This window comes from Pseudorca crassidens, chromosome 19, assembly GCF_039906515.1.
Source record: "Pseudorca crassidens isolate mPseCra1 chromosome 19, mPseCra1.hap1, whole genome shotgun sequence".
NCBI lineage: Eukaryota > Metazoa > Chordata > Mammalia > Artiodactyla > Delphinidae > Pseudorca > Pseudorca crassidens.
Genome location: NC_090314.1, coordinates 17,510,729 through 17,526,764, shown reverse-complemented (window position 1 = coordinate 17,526,764; position 16,036 = coordinate 17,510,729). Strand labels below are relative to the sequence as shown.

The window sequence follows — 16,036 nt, the reverse complement described above, 5'->3', positions numbered from 1 at the left end:
GGGTCATCCCATCATGCCTTGCCTACAGAAGAAAGCCAACATAGAGCTTTTCAAGGATATAAGTACTTCCACTCACTAATGTATTTTTCAGTGCTTTAGTAGAGGGACACCCCCCAAGTTCTCTTGGAGAATATACTTGTGGGGAGTGGATATGCAAGTCAAAATGTGATAAATCTACTCCAACATTCCCATATCCCTAAGACTTTGGATTCCTCTTACATTATCCAAGGAAGTTCCAGTATCTCCACTTAATTAAACATAGGCCACTATGGAGTCCAAGTTTCAGTGAACTTACCAAGTAAATAGTGAGTGTCACTTCCAGCTGTAGGTGCTAATACATTAAATCCTTAATTTCTGATACGGGTACCCATATCAATAAATTCCAGCCAACCCAGTATTATATTTTGTGCTCCTTCCTTTAACTCCCTTATAATATACTCATGTATGTTCCCTGGGCTTCTGCCACTAAACAAGAAAATAATGAAAATATTTTGCCATAAAACCTATTTCCACTTGGTTAGACTTTGTATTTGCCCTGCTGGAGCATTTTAATATCTGATTTTAGCTTTTTTCGCAATGGGTTTGCCACCAGGACACAGGTGTCATGAAAACCACCGCTAAATTTAAGCCACAATGGGAAAGGCGAAGCCTCACATCAACATCACTGTGGACATGTAGATCTGGGCAAGTCTACCACTACTGGCCATCTGATCTATAAATATGGTGGGATCGACAAAAGAAGCATCGAAAAGTTCAGGAAGGAGGCTGCTGAGATGGGAAAGGGCTCCTTCAAGTATGCCTGGATCTTGGACAAACTGAAAGATCAATGTGAGTATGCTATCACCATTGATATCTCCCTGTGGAAATTCGAGACCAGCAAGTACTATGTGACCATAATTGATGCCCCAGGACACGGAGACTTTATTAAAGACATGATTACAGGTGCATCTCAGGCTGATTGTGCTGTTCTGATTGATGCTGCTGGCACTGGTGAATTTGAAGCCAGTATCTCCAAGAACGGGCAGACCCGTGAGTATGCTCTTCTGGCTTATACTCTGGGTGTGAAAGAACTAATTGCTGGCATTAACAAAATGGATTCCACTAAGCCACTCTATAGCCAGAAGAGCTGAGAGGAAATTGTTAAGGAAGTCAGCATCTACATTCAGAAAATTGGCTACCACCCCAACACAGTAGCATTGGTGCCAGTTTCTGGGTGGAATGGTGGCACCATGCTGGAGCCAAGTGCTAACCTGCTTTGGTTCAAGGGATAGAAAGTCACCCATAAAAATGACAATGCCAGTGGAACCATGCTGCTTGAAGCTCTGGATTGCATCCTGCCACCAGCATGTCCAACTGACAAGCCCCTCCAGTATGTCTACAAAATTGGTGGTATTGGTATTGTCCCTGTGGGTCGAGTGGAGACTGGTGTTCTCAAACCGGGCATGGTGGTCACCTTTGCTCCAGTCAACGTTAAAACTGAAGTGAAATCTATTGAAATGCACCATGAAGCTTTGAGTGAAGCCCTTCCTGGGGTCAGTATGGGCTTCAGTGTCAAGAACATGTCTGTCAAAGATGTTTGTCGTGGCAGTGTGGCTGATGACAGCAAAAATGACCCACTGATGGAATCAGTGGGCTTCACAGCTCAGGTGATTATCTTGAACCAACCAGGCCAAATCAGTGCTGAATATGCACCTGTGCTGGATTGTCACACAGCTCACATTGCTTGCAAGTTGTCTGAGCTGAAGAAGATTGATCATCATTCCGGGAAAAAGCTGGAAGGTGGGCCCAAATTCTTGAAATCCAGTGATGCTGCCATCATTGATATAGTTCCTGGCAAGCCCGTGTGTGTTGAGAGCCTCTCTGACTATCCTCCTCTGGGTCATTTTGCTATTCGCGACATGAGACAGACAATTGCTGTGGGTGTCATCAAAGTAGTGGACAAAAAAAAAAAAAAAGTGGGCAAGAAGGCAGCTGCAGCTGGCAAGGTTATCAAGTCTGCCCAGAAAGCTCAGAAGGCTACATGAATGTTATCTCCAATACCTGCCACCCCAGTCTTAATCAGTGGTGGAAGAACGGTCTTAGGACTGTTCACTTCAGTTGGCCATTTAATAGTAAAAGACTGCATCACAAAACCTTCAGAAGGAAAGGAGAATATTTCGTCAACCATTTGTTTTATGTGTGGCAGTTTTTCCTTTATTTGATTTTATTTTTCATTTTTTAATTTTTATTGGAGTATAGTTCATTTACAATGTTGTGTTAGTTTCAGGTGTACAGCACAGTGAATCAGTTATACATATACCTATATCCACTCTTTTTTTTTAGATTTTTTTCCCATGTAGGCCATTACAGAATATTGAGTGGAGTTCTCTGTGCTATACAGCAGGTTCTTATTAGTTATCAGTTTTGTATATAGTAGTGTGTATATGTCAATCCCAATCTCCTAATTTATCCCTCCCCATCCCCATTCCCTGGTAACCATAAGTTTGTTTTCTACATCTGTGACTCTACTTCTGTTTTGTAAACAAGTTCATTTGTACCCTTTTTTTTAGATTCCACATATAAGTGATATCATATGATATTTGTCTTTCTGTGTCTGACTTACTTCACTCAGTATGACAATCTCTAGGTCCATCCATGTTGCTGCAAATGGCATTACTTTGTTCTTTTTTATAGCTGAGTAATATTCCATTGTATATATGTAGCACATCTTCTTTATCCATTCCTCTGTTGATGGACATTTAGTTGCTTCCTCATCCTGGCTATCGTAAATAGTGCTGCAATAAACACTGGGGTGCATGTATCTTTTTGAATTATTATTTCCTCCAGGTATATGCCCAGGAGTGGGATTGCTGGGATATGTGGTATGTGTGGCAGTTTTAAGTTAGCTTTTAAAATCAGTACTTTTTTTTTGTGGTACGCGGGCCTCTCACTGTTGTGGCCTCTCCCATCTCGGAGCACAGGCTCTGGACGCGCAGGCTCAGCGGCCATGGCTCATGGGCCCAGCCGCTTCGTGGCATGTGGGATCTTCCCGGACCGGGGCACGAACCCGTGTCCCCTGCATCGGCAGGCAGACCCTCAACCACTGCGCCACCTGGGAAGCCCTAAAATCAGTACTTTTTTATGGAAACAACTTGACCAAAAATCTGTCACAGAATTTTGAGACCCATTGAAACAAAGTTTAATGAGAAAATAAAAAGACCTGATTTGAGTTAACGAATCTACTATAAGTAAGAGGTGGTTGTGGTGAGTCTTGAGGAAAATGGGCATCCTCATGCAAGGCAGTTGCCCCAGATGATATTATTACAAAATTTTCAATTAAGAGGATATTCTTCACAAATACAAGAGGACAAACTGCTTTCACTGTCAAAAAAGGCTCAAAGTGACTCAGAAGTTTGAGATTATCAGTCTCCTAGTCCAACTAAATGTCCCCATTCCAAATTTCAGGGTACTCCTTCCCAATCAATCCCTCAATTTTGACATGAATAACTTGGCTGGAATTTGAATTCAATTAATATTGTAATTCTGCAACCCATAATTCTTGATTAATTGACTCTTTTATCATTAAACGATGACTTCCTTTGTCTCTTATTATAGTTTTTGGCTTAAAGTCTATTTTGTCTGATGTAAGTATAGCTATCTCTGCTCTCTTTCGGTTTTCACTTGCCTGGAATATCTTTTTCCATCCCTTCACTTTGAGCCTATGTGTATCCTTAAAGCTGATGTGAGTCTCTTATAAGCAGCATATAGTTGGGTCTTGGTTTTTTATCCATCCAGCCACTCTATGCATTTAGATGGAGAATTTAATCCATTTTATTGATAGGTGAGAACTTTTATTAATCAACATCTAATTAAATGTCATCTTATTGTTTTCTGGCTGTTTTGTAATTCTTTTGTTTCTTTCTTCCTGTCTTACTGCCTTCCTTTGTGAATTGATGATTTTCTGCAGTGGTATGTTTGATTCCATTCTCTTTATCTTTTGTGCATCTACTATAGGTTATTGCTTTGTGGTTACCATGAGGCTTACATAAAACACCTTATAGATACAATGGTTTATTTTAAACTGATGACAACTTAATTTCGATCACATACAGAAACTCTACCTTTCTATATCCTCCCCCCATCTTATATTTTTGACGCCACAGTTTACATCTTTGTATATTGGATATCCAATAGCAAATTATTGTTTGCAAAGCTATAGTTATTTTTAATACTTGTGTCCTTTAACCTTTATTCTAGAGGTAAGTGATTAACACACCACCATATTACAGTATTGGAATATTCCGAATCTGACTGTATAGTTATACTTACCAGTGTGTTTTCATGTTACTAATTAGTGTCCTTTCATTTCAGCTTGAAGAACACCTTTTAGCATTTCTTGTAAGACAGTTCTGGTGGGGGTGAGCTCCCCTCAGCTTTTATTTTTCTGGGAAAGATTTTCTCTCTCTTTCATTTCTTTTTATTTATTTATTTAAATTTTTAAAAGATTTTTTTGATGTGGACCACTTTTTTTAAAGTCTTTATTGAATTTGTTACAATATTCCTTCTGTTTTATGTTTTGGTTTTTTGGCCACGAGACATGTGGGATCTTAGCTCCCCGACCAGAGATCAAACCCGCACCCCCCTGCATTGGAAGGCAAAGTCCTAACCACTGGACCACCAGGGAAGTCCCTCTCTCTTTCATTTCTGAGGATAACTTTGCCAGATAGAATATTCTTGGTTGACAGGTTTTTGGGGTTTTTTTTTTTTCTTTCAGCACTTTGAATATGTCATCCTACTCTCTCCTGGCCTGTAAGGTTTCTGCTGAGAAATCCTGTGATAGTCTTATGGGGTTCCTTTGTAAGTGGCAAACTTCTTTTCTATTGCTTCTTTCAAGATTTTCTCTTTGTCTTTGATTTTGACAGTTTTATTACAATGTGTCTTGGAGAAGATCTCTTTGAGTTGAATTTGTTTGCAGACCTATGAGCTTCATGAACTTGGATGTCCAAATCTCTCTTCAGATTTGTGAAGTTCTCAGACATTATTTGGCGGGGGGGGGCTGTTAAGGATTCTACATATTAATTTGTGGGGACATGGTGGAGGTTGCACATACAAACATTTAGTATATAATAAGAAGAAAGTTAATGGACCAGGAAGGAGACTTGAAGATGGAAGTATGAGATTTTCTAATCACTTGGAGAAGTTGAGACAACAGCAGTTAATTGGAGAGGTCAAACTTACACCACTGTATTTTTATGGCAGGCTGGTGGTATAGGTCAGACATTATTTTTCAAAAAGTTTTCTGCCCCTTTCTCCCCTTCCTTAGACTCTCATATTGTATAGATTGTTTCTCTTAATGGTGTCCCATAAGTCCCATAGGCTTTCTTCATTCCCCTTCAGTTTTTTCTTTTTTTCTCCACCAGCTGAATATTTTCAAATGATCTGTGTTTGAGCTTACCGATTCTTTCTTCTGCTTGGTTTAGTCTTGTCTACTGAATTATTCATTTCAGTCATTGTATTCTTCAGCTCCAAAATTTCTGTTTGGTTCTCTTTTTTTGTTTTCTCTTTGTGGAACTTATCATTTCATTCTTGTATCATTTCCCTTATTTCATTAAATTGTTTACCTGTGTTCTCTTGTAGCTCTCTGAGCATCTTTAGAACAGTTATTTTGAATTCTTTATCAAGCAATTTGTGAATCTCCACTTCCCATTACTGGAAGTTTACTGTGTTCCTTTGGTAGTGTCATGTTTCTCCGATGTTTTGTGATCCCTGTAGTTTTTGTAGGTGTCTGTGCATTTGAAGAAGCAGTTACCTCTTTCAGACTTTATGGACTGACTTTGGTATGGAAAGACTTTCATCTGCGGGCAGGCACATGCTGGAACATGCTGTGACCCTGGGTCTAGTGGTGCGGAGTGCAAAGTGTGAGGGCATGTAACATCTCTGAATGATGGGGAGGGGCGTGATGTCTTGTTGGTTTAGCAGCTGGGGTTCATGACGTCAACAACCGCATAATGTTTGGTGAGAGCTGTAGGCAGTCCACAGTGGATTCAAGGACTGTTGGAGTCTTTAACAGTACCTCCAGTCCAGTGGCTAGGGATCAGGCCAGGCAGTGGTGGTGTCCAGAGCCAGTGGTATGCACAGGCTTGGCTGCAGGGCTAGTTGTGGGGACTGGCTGCAGAGGCACAGTGGCAGGGGCTGGGGCCAACTGGGGGTGCACAAGCAGCTGCAGTGGCCCTGGCTGTCAGTGTGTCCTTGAGTGACAATGGGGCTAGCTGAAGGCACATGCTGGGCAGTGGTGGCCAGTGACGGGAGTTGAGGCTGGTGTCTTGCAGGTACACAACTTTAAGGTTAACTGCAGGTAAGCAGAGCCATGCAAGCCAGTGACAGGTGTCCACATTGAATCCAGGCCCTCCAGCAGCTATGGGGGCCTTGGCTGTTGTTGTACACTTGTGGGGCCATAGGGGCTTGCTGTGGGCATGTGCACGGCTGTAGCGGCTGGTAGTGGGAGTCAGGCCAGCAGTGTGCAGGTGCACAGCTGCAGTAGTCTCCTGCCATTCTCAGCAGTTATCAGTATCTTTCACTGGCTCTTCTTTCTTAGCCCTACTTTTAAGTGTTCATCAACAAGGGTTTATTTTCAGCCTTTTTTTCCCTTCTCTTAGCTGTTATTGGGTGAGCCCCACTAGCATCCTCCTACAAATGTATCTTTCTATCAATACCCAGGGGTTCAAGACTCACAAGAAATCCAGGTAAATGACATTTCTTATCCTCTATGAGTCTGAGAAATCAGAATGATGTATGATTTCTCTCATACTGAGAAACTCCTTCCTCGAGGATAATTGGCTACTCTTTCACATGTGACTGACAGTCTTACTAATGAAGATGCTATTGGAATTTCCCTGGTGGTCCAGTGGCTAAGACTCCACGCTCCCAATGCAGGGGTCCTGGGTTCGATCCCTGGTCAGGGAACTAGATCTCTCATGCCACAACTAAGAGTTCGAATGCCGCAACTAAAGATCCTGCATGCCGCAACTAAGACCCAATGCAGCCAAATAAATATTTTTTAAAATGCTATCAAGCAGGTGTCTTAAATGTAATACCTTCAAACTCAAACTCATATCATTCTTCAAACCTGTTTTTCTCTCCTTTCCTTATTTCACTTAATGGCATCATCATCCATTCAGCCTTCTAAATATTAAAAAACGCTCAGTGAGCCTTAACTACTCCTCTTTCACTCCTTAGATCTAATTATGCCCCCAGTCCTGATCATTCTATCTGTTGTAAATAGTTTGGGTTCCCTCAGAACAGACCCTGGTCCAAGGAGTTGAGTGCAAGTTTATTTGGGTGGAAACAATGGTAAGGGAGTAGGGAAGTAGACTACAGTCAGGGGCATTCATCTCAGGTGCAATATTTAAGGTACAAAATTTACCTTCATTCTATCTTTCCCCACTCTTTCACACTTCCAGTCTTTGCCGGCAGAGTCAACTTTTTAAAAACACCGATTTCATCGCATCTTGTCCTATGCTTAAAAAGCACAAAATAAAATCCAAACTCCTTGATTTATTGTGAAAAGTTACCTTTTTAGCCTCATCTTCTGCCACTTTCTATTATATAACTATGCTCTGCTATGAATGCTTCAAACACTTTTTGAACTTTTATACTCCAGCGTATAATGTTCCTTCTGCCTCAAATACTCTTTCCCCCCTCCTTTACACACACACAAAGTCTTATTAGTCACTTAAAATCTAGCTTGGAAATCTATTTTTCTGTGAAATCTTCCCTGACCTCCCTGAGAAAATTAATTGCCATTCCTCTGTGTTCCTTAATATTTTGTATGTACCTCTGCTTTTTTTTTTATTCATTTATTTAATTTTTGGCTGCATTGGGTCTTTGCTGCTGCACGCGGGCTCTCCCCAGTTGCAGCGAGCGAGGGCCACTCCCCGTTGCAGGGAACAGGCTTCTCATTGTGGTGGCCTCTCTTGCTGCGGAGCACAGGCTCTAGGCACGCGGGCTTCAGTAGTTGTGGCACACGGGCTTCAGTATTTGTGGCTCACGGGCTCTAGAGCGCAGGCTCAGTAGTTGTGGCGCACAGGCCCAGCCGCACCGCGGCATGTGGTATCCTCCCGGACCAGGGCCCGAACCCGTGTCCCCTGCATCGGCAGGCGGACTCTCAACTACTGCGCCACCAGGGAAGCCCCTGTACCTCTGCTTTTGCACGTACAGATGGAATTGCATCTGTTTTTCCCTTTTTCCTCTCACTAAACTAGGAACTCTACAAAAGCAGATCCTATCCATCTTTTTAACCCCAAAGTCTGCCTGCATATAGAAGGCACCCAGTAAAGGTTTACTGAGTTGAATTTATCTGGGTGCATCCAAACAAAACAAATTTTAAAAGAAATGGGGAGACTTCCCTGGTGGTCCAGTGGGTAAGACTCTGCACTCCCAGTGCAGGGGGCCTGGGTTCGATCCCTGGTGGGGGAACTAGATCCCGCATGCCTGCCGCAACTAAGAGTCTGCAGGCTGCAATGAAGATCCCACATGCCGCAGCAAAGATCCCATGTGCTGCAACTAAGACCCGGCACAGCCTAAATAAATAAATAAAAATAAATAAATCTTAAAAGAAATGGGAGGAAGCTTTTTAGCAATTTCAGGAGATGGACACCAGAAGCAAAAACAGCAGTCTGTGAAAATGTACAATTGGGACCTATCAAAGAAATCTATTGTGTATTATTTATTATTTATGAATTGCTTCAAAAAGGTTTTGAGGCAGGCATTTTTGTGTTGGAAGCTGTTGTCTCCAAAGGCCGTACTTTTGGTTCATTCAAGCAGAACATATGTTGATAAAAAGAAAAGTGAATACTCTAGCACATTATAAATAATACCATTTCAAATTAAGAAGTCCCTAGATTGTAACTGCCCTAGCAGCAGAGGCCATGTATATAAAATGCATTACTTTTTACATAGAACCTAGCTTAAATATACACAAAGTCTTAAATATACACAAAGTCTTACATGATTTTTGACACAACAGTGATTTTGATCATCTGTGACTGAATCTATAGTCATTTGCAATTGAAGTAGGGGATGTGGTAATTATCCATTTTTATTCCTTAGCATAAATAAATAAACCAGATAAATCTCATTCCTCTCAGAACTCCCCCCTCCAAAAATACTTTTTAGCAAGGTGATTATTCTAATGTCTGACTTTCTCACATGAATTAAATAGCAATCAAAGTTTCATTTCACCTCACTTTGTAATTTCAAAAACTAATGAGGATGATGATAATGTTTTAAAAATTCAGTTGCATTACTGTTGCTGTTTTTTTAAACACTAATGGTGATGATTACTGTGGTGACTTTTCCTGTCTCCCTGAACCCTGGCCTAGCACTAATCGAGCTTTGATCAGTAACCACAGTAATACCAGTAGTACAGTCAGAAGTTTAGCAGCTGAGAACTTATTATCATTCAGTAGAATGGTGGGATGAGGTTGGGTGGGGGGAGATTTTGATCTTCCAGAGTATTTCTGTTTATTAATATTTTCTTTCTCTCTTTTTGTTATAAATAGTGGTCTGGTAATACTTTTCCTTACCATTTGGTGATATCTTTTAGTGGTCCAGATGAGTGAGTCGACATCTCAAGAGGAACCCAAACCTGCTCAGGTACCTGGTCTACATAGGTTTCTAACCATTTAGCCATGAGAGGATTTGAGATTCAACATTTTTGGGAAAATGGAGATGCAATATCATATTCTGTCATTGAATTATTTCTCTTTTTAGTTGAACTTTTCTGCATGAAGTTTTGACAAAAATGGGGTCAACTAATAGTTGAGTCACAGTGGCCTGCTTCCAGTTGCTTTGTATTCTTTATACCTAACAAGTCTAATACTGTTTGAGTTTGCTAATACAACTACTTTATGTGATTTTATTTGGTATGATGTTTACTCATTATGTGAATTTTTTTACATAAAAAGCTTGCTACACTAGAGTATAAAATGTTAGTTTTATTTCCGGCTCCTGTTGGATACCATTTACTAACACTATTTCCACTTCAGGAAAATGGAAAAGAAGACAAAGAAAGGAACCAGGAAGCAACCAAAGTAAAAGAGCCTATGAAGGTAGAGTTTTCATGAGTAATCAGATGTTAATGCTTGAGAGTAAACTGGAGAAATTAATTTTCTCACAAAGAAAAAAAAGGAAAAGATGTGGGTATTCAAAAAGATAAAATGGCAAATGGGAAAAAGTAAACCCATGTTGATCATTAAGCTGACTCATTTGAGTCAGTTGCAGAAAACTTCCATTGACAGGTAAATTATTTGTGAAGAGCTATTATGAATTATAAGTAAAGTTTACTTTCTAAAATCAGAACTGTTACCCTGAGTACAATAACCACCAGTTTTTAGGGGAACTTCGCTATCATTCTGAAAATGTAATCTCCATGTTAATCGTTTAAGTAACTTTGTGTTTAAATAAATAGAAGATTTCAATGAGGAAAAATATTTTATAGAAAAGGGGAGGCAAGTGAAAATAGTTATATGATTCACCATTAAGTTGACTAATGTGAGTCTTAAAGTATTCTGTTATCATCCTTTTAAAAGTACATCAGCATGAGTACAAAAAGCTATTTTGTCACCATTTATTCATAAAACTAACCTTTACTTTCTTTAATTAAGGTGAAAACGTTTTTCTTTCCACCACAAACGTGGAAGGTGATTCTAATAGTAAAAGAAACCAGCAGCAATTTCAAATGTCCTATTTCACTGTGTTGTGGTCTCAAATTATGTTTCTAGAAAGTATTATATAATTCAAGGATTCATGTACATCTGGAATAATATTCTTAGCATATTTACTACGTTAGCAATAGAAAGATGTGATGACATTCTGAGCCAATGAACTTTATCTTGTAAATGCAGTAAATAGACTGTGATTACTGCTTTGCTTCTAATATATAGCATTAAATCCTAGCAAAATTAGGGAGGAATGTTTGGTGATTTTTACAAGGGATTTGTGTGCATTCTTTAATTGGGAGAGTTGATGCAACTTTGATGAAAAGCATTTCACTTTTTAATTGGTGTTTCTTTTCTCCTTTCAGAGTTCACGGAGTATACCAGACAGTTTGGCATTAGGCATCTGCAGCAATGTGGCAGGAACAGCAGCAAATAAAGTCAAATCCCAAGGTAGAGAACTAGACTTTCTCCTACACAACAGAATGCAAAACTATTACTAAATTTTAGTTGGGGATGGGTTCCTCAAGATTTTGCCTTTTAAAGATATAATCCCAGGGATATTTTAAATGCGGTTTGGGAAATAGTTTAAAATATATTCCCGTCATCTTCTATTGATACTTAGAGGCAAGTTTATAACCATTCATCTTGTGCTTAAAGAGAAAATTTAGCTAAGAGAGCTGACTGACACATAGCAGACAACCCATTAATACAAAAATAAAATGAAGAACCCTAGTGATTCAACCTGCCTGCTGTTTTTCTATTTCTTCTTTTTACCTCTGTACTTGACAACACATTTATTCTATTTGACTTCCAGCCCAATCCTTAACCCAAATCCCACATAATTATGCAGGTTGAAAATTTATATGATCAAAAGGCAACAAATAACTGGGCAAGACATTCATCCCTTTCACTACAGTTCTTCTAATTTTAGATACTTAGTGAAATCCTGTATGACAGAAAATTTTCACAATATTTAAAATTTAACAATTTCAACTTATATTTTAGTTAATTGAAATTCTTTTCAATTTGGTTTACAACTATTGAGTGTTTAGTATGTGCTAGGCTGAACTATAATAATAATTTTTTAAAATAAATTTATTTATTTTATTTATTTATTTTTGGCTGCATTGGGTCTTCATCGCTACGTGCGGGCTTTCTCTAGCTGCGGTGAGTGGGGGTTACTCTTCGTTGCGACAGGCGGGCTTTTCATTGTGGTGGCTTCTCTTGTTGCTGAGCACGGGCTCTAGGCGCGCGGACTTCAGTAGTTGTGGCACGTGGGCTCAGTAGTTGTGGTTCGCAGGCTCTAGAGCGTAGGCTCAGTAGTTGTGGCGCACGGGCTTAGTTGCTCCGCTGCATGTGGGATCTTCCCGGACCAGGGCTCAAACCCATGTCCCCTGCATTGGCAGGTGGATTCTTAGCCACTGTGCCACCAGGGAAGTCCCAACAATAATTTTTAAAGCATTTTCTAAACTATAAATTGCTATATAGATGGTAGTTATAACTTGTAGTTGCTTACTTTTCTCCAAAGTGTTTTTCTGTCTTTTAAACCAATTATAAGTATTATTTACTATTCCTTCTTATTAGTAAATATATAATACATACACATTAAGAACCAAACTTTTCAGCATTTATTTTGCCTTTATTATAAACTTAGTACTGTTTTCACAGCTTCACTAACTTTTAAAAAGTTTCTTGGCAAGTCCCTCCCTACCTGCCCCCTACCACCAGTTTCTTTCTTTCTTTTTTTTTTTTTTGCATTTGTCAACATTTTTTTCTTTTTACATCTTTCTTGGAGTATAATTGCTTTACAATGTTGTGTTAGTTTCTGCTGTATAACAAAGTGAATCAGCTATACATATGCATATATCCCCATATCCCCTCCCTTTTGAACCTCCCTCCCACCCTCCCTATCCCACCCCTCTAGGTGGTCACAAAACACAGAGCTGATCTCCCTGTCCTATGCAGCTGCTTCCCACTAGCTATCTGTTTTACATTTGGTAGTGTATATATGTCAATGCTACTCTCTCACTTCGTCCCAGCTTCCCCTCCCCGCCCCGTGTCCTCAAGTCCATTCTCTACGTCTGCGTGTTTATTCCTGTCCTGCCACTAGGTTCATCAGAACCATTTTTTTTAGAGTCTATATATATATATATGTGTTAGCATATGGTATTTGTTTTTCTCTTTCTGACTTACTTTACTCTGTATGACAGACTCTAGGTCCATCCACCTCACTACAAATAACTCAATTTCGTTTCTTTTTATGGCTGAGTATTCCACTGTATGTACCACCAGTTTCTTGATTTTACTTCCTCCTCACTCCCACCCTTCACCATCACCCCATAAATACACTTTGCCTTTACCATACTCACTTGAGCCAGGTTTATAAATGAACTCTTGCGTTTTAAACATGCCAAACAGAATCACGATCTAGGTAATTTGCTATAAATTTAATTAGGTGTTCACTTTAATCAGTTTATGGCCATATTTGCACCTACAAATCTTCACACATATATTCCAACATGTAATTTATTGCCTCTCTAGAAAACATATCAATCAAGAGTTTATGGTCTTTTCTGTTCTTATACTTTCAATTTGTTATCACTTTTCAATGTATGGTAGAGGGAAATGTGTTTTGTTTGTTTAAGTCTGTTCATCCCAGTTTATGATATATACTGAAAACATTGCAGTTGCTTGTTGCGATATCAAATGCAATGCAATGTACTTATTTATTCAGTGATCAGTCACTATTAATCCTAACATTTCTAAATCACCCTTTGTAAATACGTGTGTGTGTGTGTGTGTGTGTGTGTGTGTGTAAGAAGTGGGAAGAGGAACTGTTATTTTAGTCTCAACATGTCAAAGGATGTATCTTTATCCTTGTTACATACTTGTCAAAATTAAAAGGATGTTATCTTGCCAGGCAGCTCCCAGAATACACTCAAATACATATCTTTGCATAGAAAATATTGTGGTTAAACGTACCATGTGGGGCTTCCCTGGTTGCGCAGTGGTTGAGAGTCCACCTGCCGATGCAGGGGACACGGATTCGTGCCCCGGTCCGGGAAAATCCCACATGCCGCGGAGCGGCTGGGTCCGTGAGCCATGGCCGCTGAGCCTGCGCGTCCGGAGCCTGTGCTCCGCAACGGGAGAGGCCACAGCAGTGAGAAGCCCACGTACCGCAAAAAAACAAAACAAAACAAAACAAAAACGTACCATGGGAATTCCTTATTTCTTTCCCTGGTCATTGTATTTTTTAGGCTATGAGCTTAACTTGTGTTTTGAGAAATCTTATTTCTTTTTTATTAATTTGCTCAGCTTTATTCTTACTACACAGCCCTAAGTTTAAAAACGTTTTGTAGGAAAATGCCTTTTCCTATAGTTATTGAATTTTAATTACAATAGTGTTTAATAGTGCTTCTTTTCTTCCTCCTTTCGTAGTAGTTATTCTACATTATGTACAAATGGTAAGAAATTCTGGTAAGACCAAGACAGCTGAGTTTCAAACAGGACCTGTGTTTAAAGGGAACATCACACATCTGTTAAGTAGCCTTGCTGCGTCAATTTTCACCAGTTTAATCAGCAGCCAGTCCCTGTAATGTTATATGCCTTCTGTGAAGAAATAGTCTGTTAAAGCTTATTATAATGTGGGTTATAATTCATTCCTATTTATGTCCTTAAATAGGGTTGTACTGAGGCCATGCCCAGCAGTGAGCCATGCACTAAGTGCAGGAAATGATAAAAGTCACTTATAAGATTGGACCTTTCAAAATATGAATAAGGAATTCTTTTGTGTTCCTACTTATTTAGTTGAAAGCATTTGTGCCCATATTGCCTGAATAGGACTTTGTATGTTAGAAGGTGGATTGATACAGGGGTGAAGGTGTGCATATTGGGAAAGAATGTGAAAGGCTCTTAATTCCGCAAGAGTTTAGGAAGACAATCCTGAAAAAGAATTTCAGTGCTTAGCATAGTGCCTGGCACTATGACATCAATAATTATTTATTGAGTGAATATATAAATGAATCTATCTATCTGTAAAAGGTTTAGGAATGTCCAAGCATAGACCTGCTAAAAAACCCAGTACCCATTTGAAATTATATTCAATTAAACCTCTTAATTTTCCCTTGGGGCAGTGCTGTAATTTATGAATTCAGAGATCACCCAATCAAAAGACAACTACAGATAGGCTTGTTCAGAATTCTGATTTACTGACCCTGCTATTGCTGTGCCTCCTTTTCTTTTCTTGATTTTATGGCTCTAAGACAGAAGTGTTTGACCAGAGCTGTAACCAAACACACATCTACTTCCATTCTGCATGTCGGTGGGAACAATGCAAGCACGAGGATTATTGCTTAGCAACCTATAATAGCCAAGCACACTAGACGAGCACTAGCAGGCTGCAGCAAAGATAAGACAATGCCCCAGTTCATGTGTGAGTTTACTAATGAGCCATGCAGATGGCTAGATATTAAGTTGCTATAAATCTGTAGCACTCCCCTTAAAGCAGGAGGAGGAATATCTGCCTTGGGTTATGCTAGAGAGGTTAAAAGCAAAGAGAGTACATTAGAACCTGCAGACTTTAAAAAAAAATTGGTCTCTATCACACTTATTTAAAATAGAAGTAAAAGTATTGTATATTAATGAGCATTGTGACAAAACAGAATGGAAACACTACCCGCCCACCCCCCAAAAAAAGAGGTTAACTTGTTTACAAATCCAACTGAGAGGTAACGAAGAGCATTATACTACCCTCCTCATTTCCCCCATATATGAATAAGCCAAGAGGAAATCAAAACTTGGGAGAGATATTCATAAATGCTATCCAATATTGGACTTAAGACATTCTTTAAATGAAATGTTGGCTTTTCAAGTGTTTTAAAAAATAAACCACTTAATATTTTTCCTGGTTAGAAAGATGGACACTATGTAGGTAGAATTTTTTTTTAATATCTTTATTAGAGTATAATTGCTTTACAATGCTGTCTCAGTTTCTGCTTTATAACAAAGTGACTCAGTTATACATATGTCCCCATATCTCTTCCCTCTTTCATCTCCCTCCCTCCCACCCTCCCTATCCCACCTCTCTAGGTGGTCACAAAGCATGGAGCTGATCTCCCTGTGCTATGTGGCTACTTCCCACCAGCTATCTGTTTTACATTTGGTAGTGTATATATGTCCATACCACTCTCTCACTTTGTCCCAGCTTAACCTTCCCTGTCCCCGTTTCCTCAAGTCCATTCTCTAGTAGGTCTGCATCTTTATTCCCATCTTGCCCCTAGGTTCTTCTGACCATTTTCTTTCTTTTTTTTTTTTTTTTAGATTCCATATATATGTGTTAG

At 39.4% G+C, this 16,036-nt stretch overlaps 1 protein-coding gene and 1 pseudogene across 8 annotated transcripts in view; both read left to right on the top strand.

Annotated features, from left to right (window-relative positions):
* The window catches only part of EFCAB5 (EF-hand calcium binding domain 5), a 114,145-nt gene that overhangs the window by 7,211 nt on the left and 90,898 nt on the right, over positions 1-16,036 (top strand). For 7 of the 8 annotated variants that reach the window (XM_067715344.1, XM_067715341.1, XM_067715337.1 and 4 more), the window contains exons 2-4: positions 9,584-9,633; positions 10,026-10,088; positions 11,063-11,147. In XM_067715344.1, coding sequence (XP_067571445.1) covers positions 9,592-9,633; positions 10,026-10,088; positions 11,063-11,147 — 190 coding nt within the window. In that variant the 5' untranslated portion in view covers positions 9,584-9,591. Of the gene's footprint in view, positions 1-9,539; positions 9,634-10,025; positions 10,089-11,062; positions 11,148-16,036 lie in introns of all 8 variants that reach the window. The other variant, XM_067715338.1, reaches the window with a different exon arrangement.
* On the top strand, positions 634-2,866 carry LOC137213010 (elongation factor 1-alpha 1 pseudogene; annotated as a pseudogene).